Source organism: Antechinus flavipes, chromosome 5, assembly GCF_016432865.1.
Source record: "Antechinus flavipes isolate AdamAnt ecotype Samford, QLD, Australia chromosome 5, AdamAnt_v2, whole genome shotgun sequence".
Classification (NCBI taxonomy): domain Eukaryota; kingdom Metazoa; phylum Chordata; class Mammalia; order Dasyuromorphia; family Dasyuridae; genus Antechinus; species Antechinus flavipes.
Window position 1 is genome coordinate 18,531,452 of NC_067402.1, and position 17,339 is coordinate 18,548,790.

Below are 17,339 nucleotides of genomic sequence, written 5' to 3' on the forward strand. Positions count from 1 at the left end.
AGAGGAGACAAAAAGAAAATGTGCATTAACCCTTTCTCTTCTCTTTTCTGTACTATAGGTCCAGTTTCTCATTTCCCTGATTTGATTATAAACTTTTCTAGGGACATAGAATATATCTGACCTATTTTTGCATCTCCCAAAGTGTGAGGCAATGTCTTGTGTGGTTTAGCACTTGCCATTACACCACGCTGCCTTGTGATTGTGAAGAAACGGGAAAAGATCTGACCATCCGGATAGACCACAAGCTTAAAATGAGTTGACAGTGTAGTATAGCCATGGAGTCATACGCTACTTTGAGAGAGGTGTACAGTGTCCAGGTCAGGGCTCTGCCCCATCAGAGGTTCTTATGTTCAGTTCTTGGGGCCATCTTTGTGCCTGAGAAAAGTGACCAGGTTCGTAAAGACTTTGAAATCTGCTGTACAAAGATCAGTCGAAGGAGCGGGATTTACTCTGGAGAAGAAGGGAATTATGGAAATATGGTGGTCTTAGAATATGTGAAGGGATTCCATATGTATCAAAGTATGATTTGGTTTCTTCTGGGCTGCAGAAAGTCTCCTGGAAACACAAACTGCTGCCAGGGAAACCTTCCTGCTAGCACTCTGAGCTGTCCAAGGCGAATGACTCCCCTGAGAAGCTGGTAGTTTCTTTCTCAGGGGAGGTCTTCGAGCCAAGGCATGGTGTCCACCTGTTGAGGTCATTTCTGTTGAGAGCTAAGTGGCTTCTGAGGTTCTGGGATCCGGGGACTTTTCTCCAGGTGAAAGAGGGGTGTTCGGTGTCAGATAAGGCCTCTGTTTCCAGCATTTACATCCCTCATCCTTTGGCAGCTTTTTGGGCCCGTCTCTGAAGAGTAAACGGCATGATTGTCATTCTTAGACCCTGACTGGAGGTACATCTGGAGAGTGTTCGTGGAGTCAACAGTTTTAGAGAGTGACCGCGTTGGGGGTGTACTCTGTGGCCCAGTGCTATGTCAAGTTATTCTTTCATTCTGAAGAACTCAAAGCACTTAAAATATGTTCCGGATAGAATGGTATACTCCAGATGGGGAATCGCAAACCTACTGCTTATCTCAGAATGGCTGAAGGGAAGTAAGACCCCAATCCCTTAACTGTCTTGTTAATGCATTTGTTCAGCATTCATTAAGCACTTACTGTGTGCACGGCATCGTGTTATGTGCTGGGATCCAAAGACAGGTGCTGCTTGTCAGGTTGCTTAGATGCTCCAGAATCCACAAATAAATGGATCGATCTATACAAAATACTCTCTGGGGGACGGGAGACCCAGAAAAGGCTTCCTGGAGGAGAGGGCCTCTGAGCTGGACTGTGGAGCATTAGGCAATGCAGACTTGAAGGACACCTTGGACCGAGACTGGAACCTGAGTCTGGGAAGCCAGATTGCTGAGGTCTTGCAGCCAAGTGAGAGGCAGGAGAGGAAGGAGACATGGCATTCTGAGGCCTTCGGTCAGGGAAGGGAGGAATGCTGTAGGATGGGAGCTAACAGGAATGGCCAGTTCAGACGAGGGTTTTTTAAGGTTGAGGAGACATGAGTGCGTTTCTAAGCAGCAGGAAGTGACAGGAGGGAGGGGGTGGATGAGATTAATGGGAGAGAGGGGATGATAGAAGGGCATCCCAATGGAAAAGAGGCAAGGAGAAAGGCTGAGTGAGACAGGTGTGTTAGAGGAGATAACGGGGAAAGACTCCTACTGACTGAGGTGAGGAGAAAAGAAGGGCATTCAGCAATGGTCTTTTTTTTTTTTTTATAACTTTTTATTGACAGAGCCCATGCCAGGGTAATTTTTTACAGCATTATCCCTTGCATTCACTTCTGTTCCGATTTTTCCCTTCCCTCCCTCCACCTCCTCCCCCAGATGGCAAGCAGTCCTTTACATGTTGAATAGGTTACAGTATATCCTAGATACAATATACGTGTGCAGAACCGAACAGTTCTCTTGTTGCACAGGGAGAATTAAATTCAGAAGGTAGAAATAACCTGGGAAGAAAAACAAAAATGCAAGCAGTTTATATTCATTTCCCAGTGTTCTTTCTTTGGGTGTAGCTGCTTCTGTCCAGCCTTGATCAAGTGAAACTGAGTTAGATCTTCTCTTTGTTGAAGAAATCCACTTCCATCAGAAAACATCCTCAAATAGTATCGTTGTTGAGGTATATAATGATCTCCTGGTTCTGCTCATTTCACTCCGCATCAGTCCATGTAAGTTCTCTTGTTGCACAGGGAGAATTGAATTCAGAAGGTATAAATAACCCGGGAGGAAAAACATAAATGCAAGCAGTTTCTATTCATTTCCCAGTGTTCTTTCTCTGGGTGTACCTGCCTCTGTCCATCTTTGATCAATTAAGGCTCTCTTTCTCAAAGAGGTCCACTTCCATCAGAATACATCCTCAAACAGTATCATTGTTGAGGTATATAATGATCTCCTGGTTCTGCTCATTTCACTTAGCATCAGTTCATGTAAGTCTCACCAGTCCTCTCTGTATTCATCCTGCTGGTGATTCCTTACAGAATAATAATATTCCATAACGTTCATATACCACAATTTACTCAACCATTCTCCAATTGATGGGCATCCATTCATTTTCCAGCTTCTAGCCACTACAAACAGGGCTGCCACAAACATTTTGGCACATACGGGTCCCTTTCCCTTCTTTAGTGTCTCTTTGGGATATAAGCCCAGTAGAAACGCTGCTGGATCAAAGGGTATGCAGAGTTTGATAACTTTTTGAGCAGAGTTCCAAACTGTTCTCCAGAATGGCTGGATATATTCACAATTCCACCAACAATATATCAGTGCCCCTGTTTTCCCACATCCCCTCCAACATTCCCCATTATCTTTCCCTGTCATTCTAGCCAATCTGACAGGTATGTAGTGGTATCTCAGAGTTGCCTTAATTTGCATTTCTCTGATTAATAATGATTTGGAGCATCTTTTCATATGTCTAGAAATAGTTTCAATTTCTTTGTCTGAGAATTGTCTGTTCATATCCTTTGACCATTTATCCATTGGAGAATGGTTTGATTTCTTATAAATTAGAGTCAATTCTCTATATATTTTGGAAATGAGGCCTTTATCAGAACCTTTGATTGTAAAAATGTTTTCCCAGTTTATTGTTTCCCTTCTAATCTTGTCTGCATTTGTTTTGTTTGTACAAAAACTTTTCAATTTGATATAGTCAAAATTTTCTATGTTGTGGTCAATAGTGATCTCTAGTTCTTCTTTGGTCATAAATTCCTCCCTCTTCCACAGGTCTGAGAGGTAAACTCTCTTATTCAGCAATGGTCTTGATTTGAAATGAGGAGAGGTTTTCAGGAGTAACTTTTGGGCACGAATGAGCCCAAAATGTGTAGCTGAGGTGAGCTGGAGGAGTATCAGCCATGGGAAATGAGCAGAAGGAAGAACTGGGAAGTTGGGTCATTTGAAGGAAGAGCAGTATGGATGGTGGATTTGAGGAAGGAAGGATCAATTGACAATAACTACCAGTATTTAACTTGCATGAATCCTTTTTTGGGAGGGGGATTATTTTATTTCCCCCATATGTATTTTTACATCGATATTAACTTTTTAAATCCACATTTCTTTATGAATCAGAACAAACGGGAAAACTATAGCAGAATAAAAAAAAAACAGGAAAAAAATGAATGTAGCATGTATTGATCTGCATTTAGTCTCCATAGTTTTCTTTCTGGATGCAGATGGCATTTTCTAGCTAAAGTTCATTGGGATCGCTTTGGATCATTGAAACGCTGAAAGGAGCCAAGTCTTTCATAGTCTTACTGTTGGTGTGTATGTTTTCCTGGTTCTGCTTCTTTCTCTCAGCATCAGTTCCTGGAAATCTTTCCAGGCCTTTCTAAAATCAGCTTGTTCATCATTTTATAGAACAACATTATTCCATTACTTTCATATTCATATTCAGCCAATTGCCCAATTGAAGGGCGTCTACCCAGTTTCCAATTCTTTGCCATAATTTGGATAAATCCTAAAGGAGAGATCTCGCTGAGTGATGCTGGTAGAGGAAGGGTCAGAAAATAACAGGGTTTGAGGCAGATGGGAGTATGGGAATGGAGAATGGGGTTTGTACATTGCAGCAGAAGTTGGGAATCACCAGGACCCTCTGTGAGGGAGGGGGAGCGTACTGACCATTGAGCTGTAAACTCAGGAAGAGCATTGGGTGGGTGGAGACGGGTCTCTTTAAAAAAAAAAAGTTAATTGTTTTATTTTTTCTGGTTATACATTCATATTAACTTTTTAACTACACATTTCTTTATGAATCATGTTGGGAGAGAAAGAGCAAAATAAAAGGGAGAAACCGTGAGAGAGAAAACAAAACAGAATAAAAAGTGAACATAGCCTGTGTTGATTTACAAGTCTCCATAGTTTGATGCAGATGGCGTTTTCTAGCCAAAGTTTACTGGGATTTCTTTGGATGGAGAGAGGTCTCTTGGGGAGGCAGGTAGGATCGTTCACGTGCCTCAAGGTCCCTCCTCCCAGCAGAACCCAACGGACCTCGCTCTCCAGCAGGCAGGTGCAGGTCGGAGCTGAGCTCAGGAGTATTTAAGGAGAGAGCAGAGGCAGGGAGAGATTGGCCAACAAGCTTCCGGAGATGCTGGCTGGGTCTGCTCCTGGAGTAACTTCCTGAGGGATCAGACAGTGCGGGACAAACTGGATCTGGCTGAGTCCGGGACAGAGTCTGGGGTCTCATTGTGCCTTGTTACCTCACGAGGAGCACTGATCTTCTGTCATTAAATCCTTCCCAGGGGTCTTCCTCGGTAGGCAGTGTAGGGTGATGGGTCAAGCCCCAGACTGGGGGCATCTCTTCTGAGCAACTACCCGTGACTCTTACGGCTCGCTGGCCCGTAGCCATCCTGCCAGGGGGTGATCCTCATCTCCAAAGAGCAGCAGAGAGAGTCAGTGGCTGAGCCAGGATTTGGACCAGTGCTAAGAAAAGTATTACCCCAATGTACCAAACGCTAGCCTATGGGCTAGAAGAATTGGGAAGCTTTGGAATGGGGAAAACGAGGATTTATATCCTGTCTGAGACACTTACCAGCTATCTAATCCTGGGCTCCCCAGTTCACTGCTTCCTCATCTGTGAAATGAGAATAATAATACTTGCAATTCTTATTTCATGGTTTGCGAAGCTTAAATAAAATAATATAGATAAAGCACTTCTGTAGTTGGAAGGCACAACAACAACAATAATAACAAAATCTATAACTACTCTGAGATTTGCAAAGCACTTTGTCTTTTTTAATCCTCACAAAAGCCCCGGGAGCTAGGTGCTATTAATACCCTCCTATAAATGTAGCCTTGCCGTATAGATGACATATGGAAATGTAGAGAGCTGTTTTTATAATCATAATTATTATATGGAAAATTTGACTTCCAAGGAACCCCTCTCCTGCCTGTTGTTCTGGGATCTTACATTTCTTTCTAGTCCTAGAACTTGGTCTTTGCAACTCTGCGGCTGAAAATTCTGGGGTCCCAGGCTGACAAAGGGCTGGCCGCACCGAGCAGGACTGGGCCTCCGAGGAGGGACCTTCCCCCCTGCCGCAGCTTTCTCCACATCTACACTTAAAGACTCATAAGCTCCATTTCTGTTTTTCTCTTTTCAGAGCTGAGGACGATCTGCAGGTTCATCAGCAGGGAGACCTCCAGCCGTGACATATGCCTGTGCCGCCGCCACCGCCGCCACCTCTGCCCCCACCCCCACCGCCCACCGGGGCACCTCCACCCCCTCCGCCTTTGGCCCCTCTGGTAAGGCTCGGTTTCCATCTTGGTTCCTAGACAGTGTGAGCATCCTGGAGTTGGCCAAGCCCTTTCGGGGCTTCCCCTAGCTTTGGGCCGCTCCCTCGGGGAGCCCACTGGCTCTGTGGGTGCAAGGTCAGGGATAAAAGCTCTCAGCCGGCTGCTTCTGTTATTCTTTGGTCTCCTTCTGCCATCCCTCCCCTGTGTAATCTCCCCTCGGGTTCCTGCTGTGGGAAGCTCCCTCATGGATGGGAGTCTGCCCGCCCAGCTTCTATTGGGACTCCCCCGTGAGGTCTGAGCAGGACACAGCAGTGGGGCTGCAATGATGCTTCTTTTGGTGATGGCACCTGTTGTTCTGAAGGCTCCCCACCACTGAGGCTGTAATCCCCAGCATTGCCTGACTGTCAGATAGAGAAATAGGAGGCTCTTCATGAACTGGACTGGGCCATACTCCTGCCCACGAAACCCTGAACTCTGCTGGGTCAGTGTTGGGCAGCTCAGTTTTTCTTGCTTGCTTTCTTCTTTCTTTCCCTTCTTTTTTCCCTCCTCCCTTCCCTCCTTCCTTCTTCTCTCCCTTCTTCCTTTCCTCCCTATTTTCAGAAGGACCACAGCTTTAGAGATCTGCTTCAAGCCCTCAGTTTTCTAGATGAGGAAACTGGGGCTCTGGAGCCGTTACAATGGATTACCCAGAGCCACCCAGAAAGGCAGGGAGACCTCAGCTGCAGGACAGGCAGCAAGTCAAGTTATGCACTTATTAAGCACCTTACTGTGCTCCAGGCACGGTGATAAGCTCCAGAGATACAGAGAAAGGTAAAAACGGTCCCTGTCCTCAGAGAGCTCATAGTCTGGTGGGAGACACAACATGAGGCAACTAAGGACAAAGTTTATACGGGATAAATTGGAGATGATCTCGGAGTGCCGAGAGCCATAGGCTTAAATCTGGAAAGGACTGTACCTGGCATTTAGTCTAAATCCCAAAGTTTCAAGGAGGGACCAGATGAAAGTGAAATTGGGACAGAGAAAAGGAAAAATACAAATAACCTGGACAGTGTTACTATGTGGTTTTCTAAGACAAGGAGCCGTCGTTTTATTGTTGTTGTTCAATTGTTTCATTTCCTTCTGACTCTCTGTGAGCCCATTTGGGCTTTTCTTATAAGGGGTTGTCATTTCTCTTTACAATTCATTTGACAAATGAGGAAATAGAGGCAGAGTGAAGTGACTTGTCCAGGGTCACATGGCTAGGAAGTATCTGAGGCCAGATCTGAACGTCCATCAGCAAGATAAGTTTATAGTATAAAGTTAATAAGTATGAATATAGCATATATTGCACCTTTGTGTACTTGAAATTAAGTGGTTTGGGAAGGAGAGCGCTGACAGTTGGGAAGATTAGGAAAGGCTTCATGCAAGAGCTGCCTGAAGTGCATCTTAAAGACAGAAAGAGAATCTATGAGGGTGGGAAGTCAGTGGGAAGGCACCGTGATGGGATGTTCCAAAGGAAAACCAGAGAAGCCAGTGCAGCTGGGTCACGGAGCACAGGAAGTGAGGGACAGCTTCCACAGAAAGCTCAGCGAGAGAGTTCCTACTTGATTCTAGAGGCCACAGGAAGCCTCCGGCATCGCCTGAGCAGAGGAGTCCCATGGTCAGATCTGACTTTGAGGAACATCACTCTGGAAGCCGCATGGAGGATGGGCTGGAGCCAGGAGAGCTTTGAGGCCCGGAGGCCAGTTAGGAGGCTACTGTGGTAATCTAGGGGATAAGGGCCTGGATGGAGAGTGTTGGGAATGTGGAAGCTCAAAATGAGCTGAGGTTTGTGACACAAGCTAAGAGGATTTCATCCATCCATCTGTCATCTCTCCATCCATCCATTTATCCATCCATCCAAGCTATCTATCCATCCATTCTCCATCCATCCATCAGTCTATCCATCCATCCATCTATCCATTTGTCTATTTATCCATCCATTCATCATTCTATCTACTTATTTATCTATCCATTCATCCAATCTGTCTATTCATCCATCCTCAATCCATCCATTTATCAATCCATCAGTCTATCTCTATCTTCCTATCTATCCATCCATCCTTCCTTCCACCCATCAGTCTGTCTGTCTTTCTCTCTCTACGTCTGGCAGTGTGGCTGACTGGGGACAAGAGCGCAATGAAATGGTGCTGACTTCCAGGAGTTTGCCTTCCCAGGGATGCTCCCCTTGCTCCTCAGACCCCATGGCCTGTGTCCCACGCCTTCCTCCTCATCCCCATTCTGAAAGCCCCTAGGAGGTGACCGGGGAGTTGAGCCGCCCTGTAGGATCCACAATGTCCCGCTAACACAAACCTCCAGACCCGCAGGGAGAAAACCCTGTTCTTTGAGTCCGGGATCTGTAGACTCAGCATAATCAGACGTGGCTTCTTTTGTCAAACCCACAGCATCTCCACAAAGGGAGAAGCCGTTATATAAGGCACGCTGAGAACGGCAGGGCCCAAAATAGCTGATTTCGAGAACACAGCCCAGCGGCGGCGGGTAGCTCGCCTGCAGTGGGGACCGCCTGGGGCAGCACCTCTTTGGGCCCCCCCTGCTCCGAGTGGCTCCCTGGCCCCTTTGTCTCTAGTGGGATGGCAGCTGGGGGGCCAGGCAACGATAAAACAGAGCGACAGTTGGCCACGTGGGCTGCGGGAACGGTGTGGGAACGAGTGAAGGAGGGGCGCCAGCCCTGTGGCTGCGTTTCATTTGGACAGCGTGTGGTCATTACAGGGAGACGGTGGGGCATCCTGAGCAGAAGCTGGCTCTGAGGAAGAACTCCGTTCCGGGCCTGGTTCTGATCCTTAACTAGCCGTGTTCACCAAAAAAATCTTCACCTCTCTGGGCTTCTTTCCTCCCATGCAAAATGGGGATAACAATTCCTATTTTGTTGTGGGGGAAAAAAAGTACTTTGTAAACCAAAAGGTGTGAGATAATGGTGGGCAGTTGGTGAATTTTTTCTCTAAGTGTCAAAGAAAAGTGTTGGGGAGGAGGGGGAAGCAGCTGAGGATGTTGAATTTGGAATCCTCCGTTGTTTAGCTACAAGGGGGTTTTCAGTCCCTTCCAGTCCTCCCTGGCATCATTTTCTTCTTGCCTAGCTGGTGGCCACATCTCATTGCCAACTTCTATCGCAAGTAGCACATTCCCTCCTCCAGGCGCTAACCCAGGGGTAAGTGGGAGATGGCTGAGCCAGGACTCAGAGTCCCCAGTTCTAATGCTGCCTCGGATGTCACTTATTGACATTACCGTGGATGAGCCGCTTCCACTTTTCTGGTTCCCAATTAATCCATAAAGCAAAGAGATTAACCGCATGATCTCTAAGGTCCCCTTCAGTCCTGACCTTCCAGATAAGAAAGTATCGCTTATGGTCACCCCCTTTTTGCTAAATGAAATTCGTCTTGGAGCGCCAGTCTTAAAATATTTATGCTGATATGTAAAGTGTGTATATGTGCAGCTGATATATCATACACATGGATGCACGGGTGCACACATGTATACATCCCACGGGTGCCACGCCATCTTACCCCATTCTTTTGGCTTCTGCTTGTGGAATACTCTCTCTCTTTATCTCCACCCGTCAGCCTTCCCAGTGGCCTTCAAGATTTTGTTCTAATACTTTGTTCTAATAATTTCAAGTACTCTCTAAAATTACTTGGTATTTACTTAGTTCTGATTTTCATTGGATCAAAATTGAGAACTGGAAGGGACCGGAGGGACCATTAAGTCCAACCCTCTGGTTTTACAGGTGTGGAAACTGAGGCCCAAACTGACCGAGGGACTTGTTCAGGGTCACACAGCTGTTAAATATCCAAGACAGTATCTGAAGGCTCTCATTCCAGCATCCTAGCCACTGAGCCACTTGGTAGCATATTTTGTAGTTATTTTGTGTATTATATTTTGTGATCATGTTGTACTTCCCCATTCCCTGGTCAAATATAAATTTCCTGGAGTAGAGACCACTGGGCTTGGCCCTTGAGCATCCAAATGTTTATTGGATGAATGAATGAGCACCGAGGTTGGGGCTTTTCTTGCCTCTTCCAAAGGCCTAAGGCTTTCCATATGGCCTGGATTGGGGGACATGGCCCTCTCCGTGCATTCTATGGCCCACATCCATCCCTGGTTTAGGAGCAAGGAGAAGGGGGCAGCTCCCAATAGAACAGGTCCAGGCTATCCTGCAGATCCCGAGGCACCGGGAACCCCGCCTTCGAGCCATGTGGTCAGCATGAGAAGCCGGCAGCGTAGACGCAGCTGCCTGTTGTTCTTGGCACTCGGGTGGGGAAGGGAAAGCCTGTTGGAAAAGATAGTCTCTTTATCAGGAGCTTGGTGGGGCCTGTTTTCTCTTCCTAGGCACGTTCTCCAAGTTGGGGAGGAAGAAGAGAAGGATCTTTCCAGGACTTCTTGGCACAGAGCTTTTAAAAAGGGGTGGGATTTTCTTTCCAAAATTAAGAGAGGCCGGAAATTTTGTGTAAATGTGTATGGCTCAGTATTAGATGGAAAAAGTGACCAGTGGGCATCTGGGCACTCCTTGTGAAATGGGGGAGACAGAGCTGAGACTCAGTGGTGACCATTGACATTTGGGGTCCTATGTCACTAGAAAATGAAAACTGGAGTCTTTTGTAATTAGAAAATAGAAAGTGGGGTTCTATGTAACTAGAAAATGGAAAGTGGGGTCCTCTGTAACTAGAAAATGGAATTCTGGGAAAAAAACCATGAGACTGGAGAGTCAGATCCATGGGTTCAGATCCATGATGTGTTAATTAACCTAGGAAACGCTGCTTCCCTTGCCTGACACTCAGTTTCCTGTATATGAAGGGGTCAGATTAAATAGGGTCTCATACAGAATTTGTATCATCTCCACACCTCAGTTTCCTCCCCTGTGAGTTGAAGAGGTTGACCAGATGCTCTCTAACAACCCTTACAGATCTGAAGGGATAAATGGTAAATGTGATAAATGTTATATAATAGCTTGTCAAGATTTGCAAACATCTCATTTGATCCTGACATTAACCCGCTAGGAAGTACTATTATCCCCCCCACCCCCCATTTTGTAGCTGAGGAAACAGACTCAGGTGAAGTCATTTGCCCAGGATGACATCATTAGTAAGGGACTCCCGGCCTGGCGCTCTATCCACTGAACCACCGGGCTGCCATTGGAGCTGGAAGAGACAGTAAAAGGTTGACCATATCCCCCAAGTCTTCCTTGTAGTTAGCATGCATTGGAGAGTAACATGCGGCCCAGCAGTTCTGGCTCACAAGGAAGCCCTCTAGAATAAAGACTGGTTCCTATCATAGCTGGAGAAGGCCCCAGAAAAGGAGGCAAGAAGGCAGCAGCGGGGGCGGGGAGGAACAGGCAGGAATTTGAAGGTCACCTGTGTGACCTTGGTTACTCTGAACTCCATGATCTTCATCAGTGAGATGAGAAGGCCGAGCTCCGAGGCTGTTTCCTGTTCTAAATGCATCAAATCCTTCGAAAATGCCCCTCACTCGCTCCCATTAGCTTCTTCTTGGACTGTTCCTCTCTACCTTTTTTCTCTTTCCGTCCCCCTGTAGTCTTAGTGAAAGAGAAAGCAGGACCATGAAAGGAGCCTGTGCCGGATGAGAAACAGACAGTGATTGATATAAAGCAGGTAGTGAGGGCACAGGCTCCTGCTTGTCTTTCTGTTTGCTCCTCCCGTCTTTTTTGGGACTGTCCTTCATTTCTCCTCTTTACCTACCATATCATGTAATGGCAGGGAGACTCCCCGAACAGATTCACCCACTTAAAGATGAATGATGACCCCCATTTGCTTTGCATTGGGCCTCCCATCAATAAAGAGCAGGAGCTGTCTTTCTGATTAGGAGATGGGGAGAATGCTGAATTTTCAGATTTAAATCTCCACAAGTGAATCGAATTGAAAGCCTAATAATGCAGTCAGTCTGGGTGCATTGGGCCACAGGCTTGTGGAGGGGAAGGACCCTGCCTGCTGTTTTCTTTGCATCTCTCCAGGCTATGTCCTGAGATCTCTTCATGATTCTCCGAAAACCCCTACGGCAGGAGGCTGCACTGGCCAGGCTTACAGCTGCAATGCTTGATGGGCTGATAACTTTATGTCACTCTTTGGTTGACCAGAAACCATATTTTTGTGACAGTTGATACTTAATGTTGCTAAAATATCTTCACCTGATATTCTTTCCCCAAACTAGATGCTAGGCTTTTAGCAGACTAGAATGTTGGACCAAGGGTTGATATGATTGAGAGAAATAAATGTAGGCTATTAAACTTTAAAAAAATCAAATCCATAATTACAAAATGGGGGAAGTCTGGCTAGACAGCAGTTTGTCGGAAAGCGATCTGGCATTTTAATGGACTGTAAGTTCGGTTTGAGTCAGCAGTGTGATAGGGGAGCCAAGAAAGTGGGTGCAGTCTTAGGATGCATTTGCAGAGACAAAGTGCACGAGACTTTACCTCCCAAGAGGGAGGTAATGATTCCACTCACTCTACTATTTTCTGGCCAGACCTTGACTGGCCACTTGTATTCTATGCTGGGCGTCCCATGTAAAAATAAGCAGTGAAGGGCCTGGAGGTGCCAGGACTTTGGGGTATTGGGTCGCCACAGAAGTGAGTGACTCAGGGGAGTCACGGGAGAGTTGGATTTGAGCTTTTGAATGAATAAAGATTTGTCCTACTTGGCCCCAGAGGGGAGTAAATGGAGCAGCTGTGATGTGGAAGTTATGGAGAAGAAGATGGAGATGTGATGGAAAGTGGCAGAATGCATAGAAGCCTGGGGCAGCTAAGTGGTGCAGCGGATAGAAATCAGGAGGACTTGAATTCAAATTTCACCTCAGACACATAACACACACTTACTGGACAAGTCACTTAACCCTGATTGCCTTGCACGAAAAAGGAAGGAAGGAAGGAAGGAAAGAAGGAAGAAAGGAAGGAAGGGAGGGAGAGAGGGAGGGAAAAAGAGGGAGAAGGGAAGGAAGGAAGGAAGGAAGGAAGGAAGGAAGGAAGGAAGGAAGGAAGGAAGGAAGGAAGGAAGGGAGGGAGGGAGGGAGAGGAAAGGGAGGAAGGAAGAGAGGGAAGGGAGGGAGGGAAAGAGAGGGAGAAAGGAAGGAAGGAAGGAAGGAAGGAAGGAAGGAAGGAAGGAAGGAAGGAAGGAAGGAAGGAAGGAAGGAAGGAAGGAAGGAAGGAAGGAAGGAAGGAAGGAAGGAAGGAAGGGAGGGAGGGAGAAAGTGCATAGAGGGCTGGGCAGCTAGGTGATGCAATGGATAGACATCAGGAGGACCTGAATTCAAATTTCACCTCACACACATAACACTTACCTACTGGACAAGTCAACCCTAATTGCCTTGCCCAAAAAAGGAAGGGAGGAAGGAAGGAAAGAGGGCTGTTGAGATGTGACCTCAGGCATTTACTGGCTGTGAGACCTGTGGCAAGTCACGGAGCCTGTGTCTGCCTAGGTTTGCCCGTATTTAAAAATGAGGATGACAGGACCAAGTAGAACAAAGTCGGGATATCGGAGCGCCCGGGAGGACTCCGAGCTCATCGATATTTAGCGACTGCAGAATACGCGGCTAAATATTCAGGAGAGGTCGGGTGCCCTGGGCTATGGCGGCAGCAAGCCCAGAAGGGGTGGGGGTGCCGGGCGCCGCTCTCGCGCCAGATCGCCAGGTGGCAAAATCTTTGGTTAGCGGGTACCCGAAAGCTGCCAGCGTGGACCCTGCGCCCCCCTCTCTCCCCTTCTCTCCCCGCCCCCCCCCCGGCTGGAGGATGCATAATTCATGGAGAGGGGCTTCCCAGGGTCCAGCAGCCTCGGCGGGGCGAGCCGGTCTCGGGGCTTTTTCCCACCGTCTCCAGCGCGCGGCGGCCTCGGTGTGGGAGAGAGGAGCTGTCAGTGTGTGAAAGGCCTGCGAGGGGCAGCGCGCCCCGAGGCTTTGTCCGGACCTCTCAGATCCGTCCGGTGGCTGTAAAAGGAGGCCGGCTTCTCGGAAAGAAGCTTAGCGTCCGCGGGCCTGCTCCCCCCTCCCCCGGCAGATGATTTGCATGGGGCCGGCGCCCTGGGCATAATGCAGGGCTGGCCCGCTGTCACTCCCAGGCGCTCCGCTGACGGTCTGGGTGAGCGCTGCTGAGGGAGCCCCGGAGCTTGGCGGGACCGCGGGCCGGGGACACGGGCTCTCCCTCCCCCATCTCAGGGCCGCTTTGAAAGCCGACCCCCTCTTCCCTCCCCCCGCAGGGAGCATCTCCCGTAGCCCGCCGGTCTGGGGCGCTCCTTTTCTGGGTCTCCAGGGTGGAGGCGTGGCCAGGGCTGTCACTCAGCCTCAGAAAGAGCTATTCTGGCAGCATTGAAGCGGGCCCCTTTCCTTCCCGCGCGGACAATGAGAGCAGGGCGGCTGCGGCCGCCGGACGGGGCACGCGCTTTCTAAACGGCTATTGTGGCCGGGACTTGGCACGAAAGCGGCGCTGTCACTTAGGGAAGGTCTCCGTGGCGCTTGTTGCCAGAGGGGCCTTGGCCGGTGTTGGGCCCAGAGAATGGGCGGGGAGGAGCGGGAGGCCGAAAACCCCCCATTCTGAGCGGGGAGGGGCGGGAGCCGAAAACCCCCCCATTCTGAGCGGGGAGGGGCGGGAGCCGAAAACCCCCCCATTCTGAGCGGGGAGGGGCGGGAGGCCGAAAAACCCCCCATTCTGAGCGGGGAGGGGCGGGAGGCCGAAAACCCCCCCATTCTGAGCGGGGAGGAGCGGGAGGCCGAAAACCCCCCCATTCTGAGCGGGGAGGGGCGGGAGGCCGAAAACCCCCCCATTCTGAGCGGGGAGGGGCGGGAGGCCGAAAACCCCCCCATTCTGAGCGGGGAGGGGCGGGAGCCGAAAACCCCCCCATTCTGAGCGGGGAGGGGCGGGAGCCGAAAAAGCCCCCATTCTGAGCGGGGAGGGGCGGGAGCCGAAAACCCCCCCATTCTGAGCGGGGAGGGGCGGGAGCCGAAAAAGCCCCCATTCTGAGCGGGGAGGGGCGGGAGCCGAAAACCCCCCCATTCTGAGCGGGGAGGGGCGGGAGCCGAAAAAGCCCCCATTCTGAGCGGGGAGGGGCGGGAGCCGAAAACCCCCCCATTCTGAGCGGGGAGGGGCGGGAGGCCGCCACAACCGCCCGATTTTACCGAGAGGGAAACCGAGACCCGGAGGGGGGCGGGGCTTGGCCGGGAAGGGGATGCCCGGCAGAGAGTCCAGAGCGCTTGGCTGCCGGGAATAGGCCTTTGGTGTGGAGGATTGTGAATCTGTTTCCTTAAAGGTCAGAAGCTTCAGGCCCTGGGCTTCCCAAAGCTCCTTAAATGGCAGAAAGAATAATTCCTAGGAACCGGATCCTTTCTAAAGCGTGGATCCTCCCCCAGTATGTATAGAGACATTTCCATTGAGTGGGGTGCTCCGAATTTCTCTTCCTGTCCCCCGGTCCCCCCCTGACTTCTGGCCTAGATCCCGGGTACGGCCTCTCCGGCCCTTCCTTCTGAGGTGCTTCCCAGGCCCAGCTCGAATCTTACACGGACTTGCCCCAGCCTGCCTTTCCCCATCCCTGGGCAGCAAGAGGATGGCCAGGAGGACCTGAATTCAGATCTTACCTCCAACATTTCCCAGAGGTACTTGGGCCCCTAAATCCCTTAAGCTCTTTGAACCTGTTTCTTCATCTGTAAATTAAAGATGGTGGCTATTAATAAGTAATGAGTAATGATCATGAAAAGGGACACATACCAGGCCCCTGGCTAGGCCACAGATATTTGTGATAAACCACTTCCCCCGGCTGACCTTCAATTTCTGAGCCATAAAATGAGGATAATAATATCACCTTCCTCACTAGGCTGTTAGAAAGTTTAAATAAGATACTACATACTATGTAATATAATACATTAGTTACATTGTTACTCTAACACATTGGTTTTTCTCGATAATAATTACAGTATTATCACCCCCTTTTGTAGCTGAGAAGACTGAGGCTCAGAACGGTGCTCAGGCAGGTAGTAGGTGGCAGAGCAATAAGGAGGGACAGAAGGTGAGCAGCTGGGAAGTCCAAACCGCTTCCGAGGTCCTGGCCTTTTGGGTCCCTTCGTCCTGCTCATCAGTCCCCTTGACTAAAGTCTCCAGGAACCGAAGCTCATTCTGACTTTTGCCAACAATATCTGTGAGTTCTTCAGAGGCCAAGTAGAAACTGTGTCCAGCTGGGGCCCAGGTCAGCGGGAGACATGGAACAGGAGCTCACTGAATGGCCCTCCAATTCTTCCTGGCTCAGCTCCAATTTTTTTCCTGAGGTAATTGGGGTCAAGTGCCTTGCCCAGGGTCACACAGGAAGTGTTAAGTGTCTGAGACCAAGTTCGAACTCAGGTCCTCCCGACTTCAGGGCTGGTGCTCTATCCACTGGGCCACCCAGATGCCTCAGTCAGCTCCATTTTTGCAGGAGCCTGTCCCAGGCCCCCCTCAACTTCCCTTCTCGGGTCTCCTTCCATCCATTCGACATGTGTCTTGCTTGTACCATGTTGTGTGTGGTTTTTGTCTCTGTCATTAGGGTGGAAGCTTGTTGAGGGCAGGGTCTGTTTTGCCTTTCTGGAATCTCCATCCCTTAGTCTGAAAGTGCACAGTTAAAAATGCAAGATTGCGAAGGAAACCTGAATCAGATTAAGCTGAAATTGGGAGATACTTAGTAGATAAACGGAAACCCAGCAGATCATAGATAATGTTAATATGTGTTTTCTAAGTCATTGTGAGGAGGTAGGATGAGTGGCTCTATTTCTATTTGAGAGAGAGAGCAGGGGGTACTGTGGAATGTTTAGTCCAAGTGAAGATGTGGGGCATACTTGGTCATATCACATAATTCCTTCTGGGGCTGGGGGGGAGGGGAAGAGCTGATCAGAATTAAAGGGACCAGGTTTGGGGGAGGGGGATAGAGTCCAGCAATCAAGGTTGGACAAATCCCTAGGGGCCAATTCTGGCCCTAAATCTGATTCTGTAATCCCAGGGGGCTTGTAGTGAGGACAGATTAACACAGGGACGCCAGCAGACCCCCGAGTATACATGGAGAGGGCGAGCCCTGGGCGCCTGCCCTGAGAACAGCGGCATTGCAGCCGGCCCTCTCCTCTTAGATGGCCTGCGGATGCTCACACTAGTCATGGTTAAAGTTTGTAACACATTTTACTGGCATTATCTCATTTGGCCGGAACCTAATTCAATGATTAAAATGAAGCCCAGAGTTAGCCAGACCCCAGGGGCAGGGCCTTTATTTGGGGGGAAGAGAGAATATGTATAATGAATAATTGCAATCGCAGCAAAGTTCTCAAGTCGGTGAATTTAAAAATAATGTGGTCTCTAGTTCAGCAGAATTTGTTTCCTTAAGTGATTAATCTTATGTGATTAATTTTATTTATTTAATACGTTATAATGAGAGGTCCACAGGACTAAAGGGGTCCATGGCCTAAGAGAAGAGCCCCCATACATGGGACAGATGTCCCCCGAGAATGGCCCCGGGGGGGGGGTGTGCTGGAGTCTACGGGAAGCTTCTGCAGGCCGACTCCTGTGAGGACATTACTGAAGAAAATATGTGAAGCATCCACA

At 48.9% G+C, this 17,339-nt stretch overlaps 1 protein-coding gene across 9 annotated transcripts in view; it reads left to right on the forward strand.

Annotated features, from left to right (window-relative positions):
* WIPF3 (WAS/WASL interacting protein family member 3) overlaps positions 1–17,339 on the forward strand; it is a 69,370-nt gene that overhangs the window by 24,159 nt on the left and 27,872 nt on the right. For all 9 annotated transcript variants that reach the window (XM_051963454.1, XM_051963452.1, XM_051963453.1 and 6 more), the window contains exon 2: positions 5,623–5,764. In XM_051963454.1, coding sequence (XP_051819414.1) covers positions 5,675–5,764 — 90 coding nt within the window. In that variant the 5' untranslated portion in view covers positions 5,623–5,674. The remainder of the gene's footprint in view (positions 1–5,622; positions 5,765–17,339) is intronic.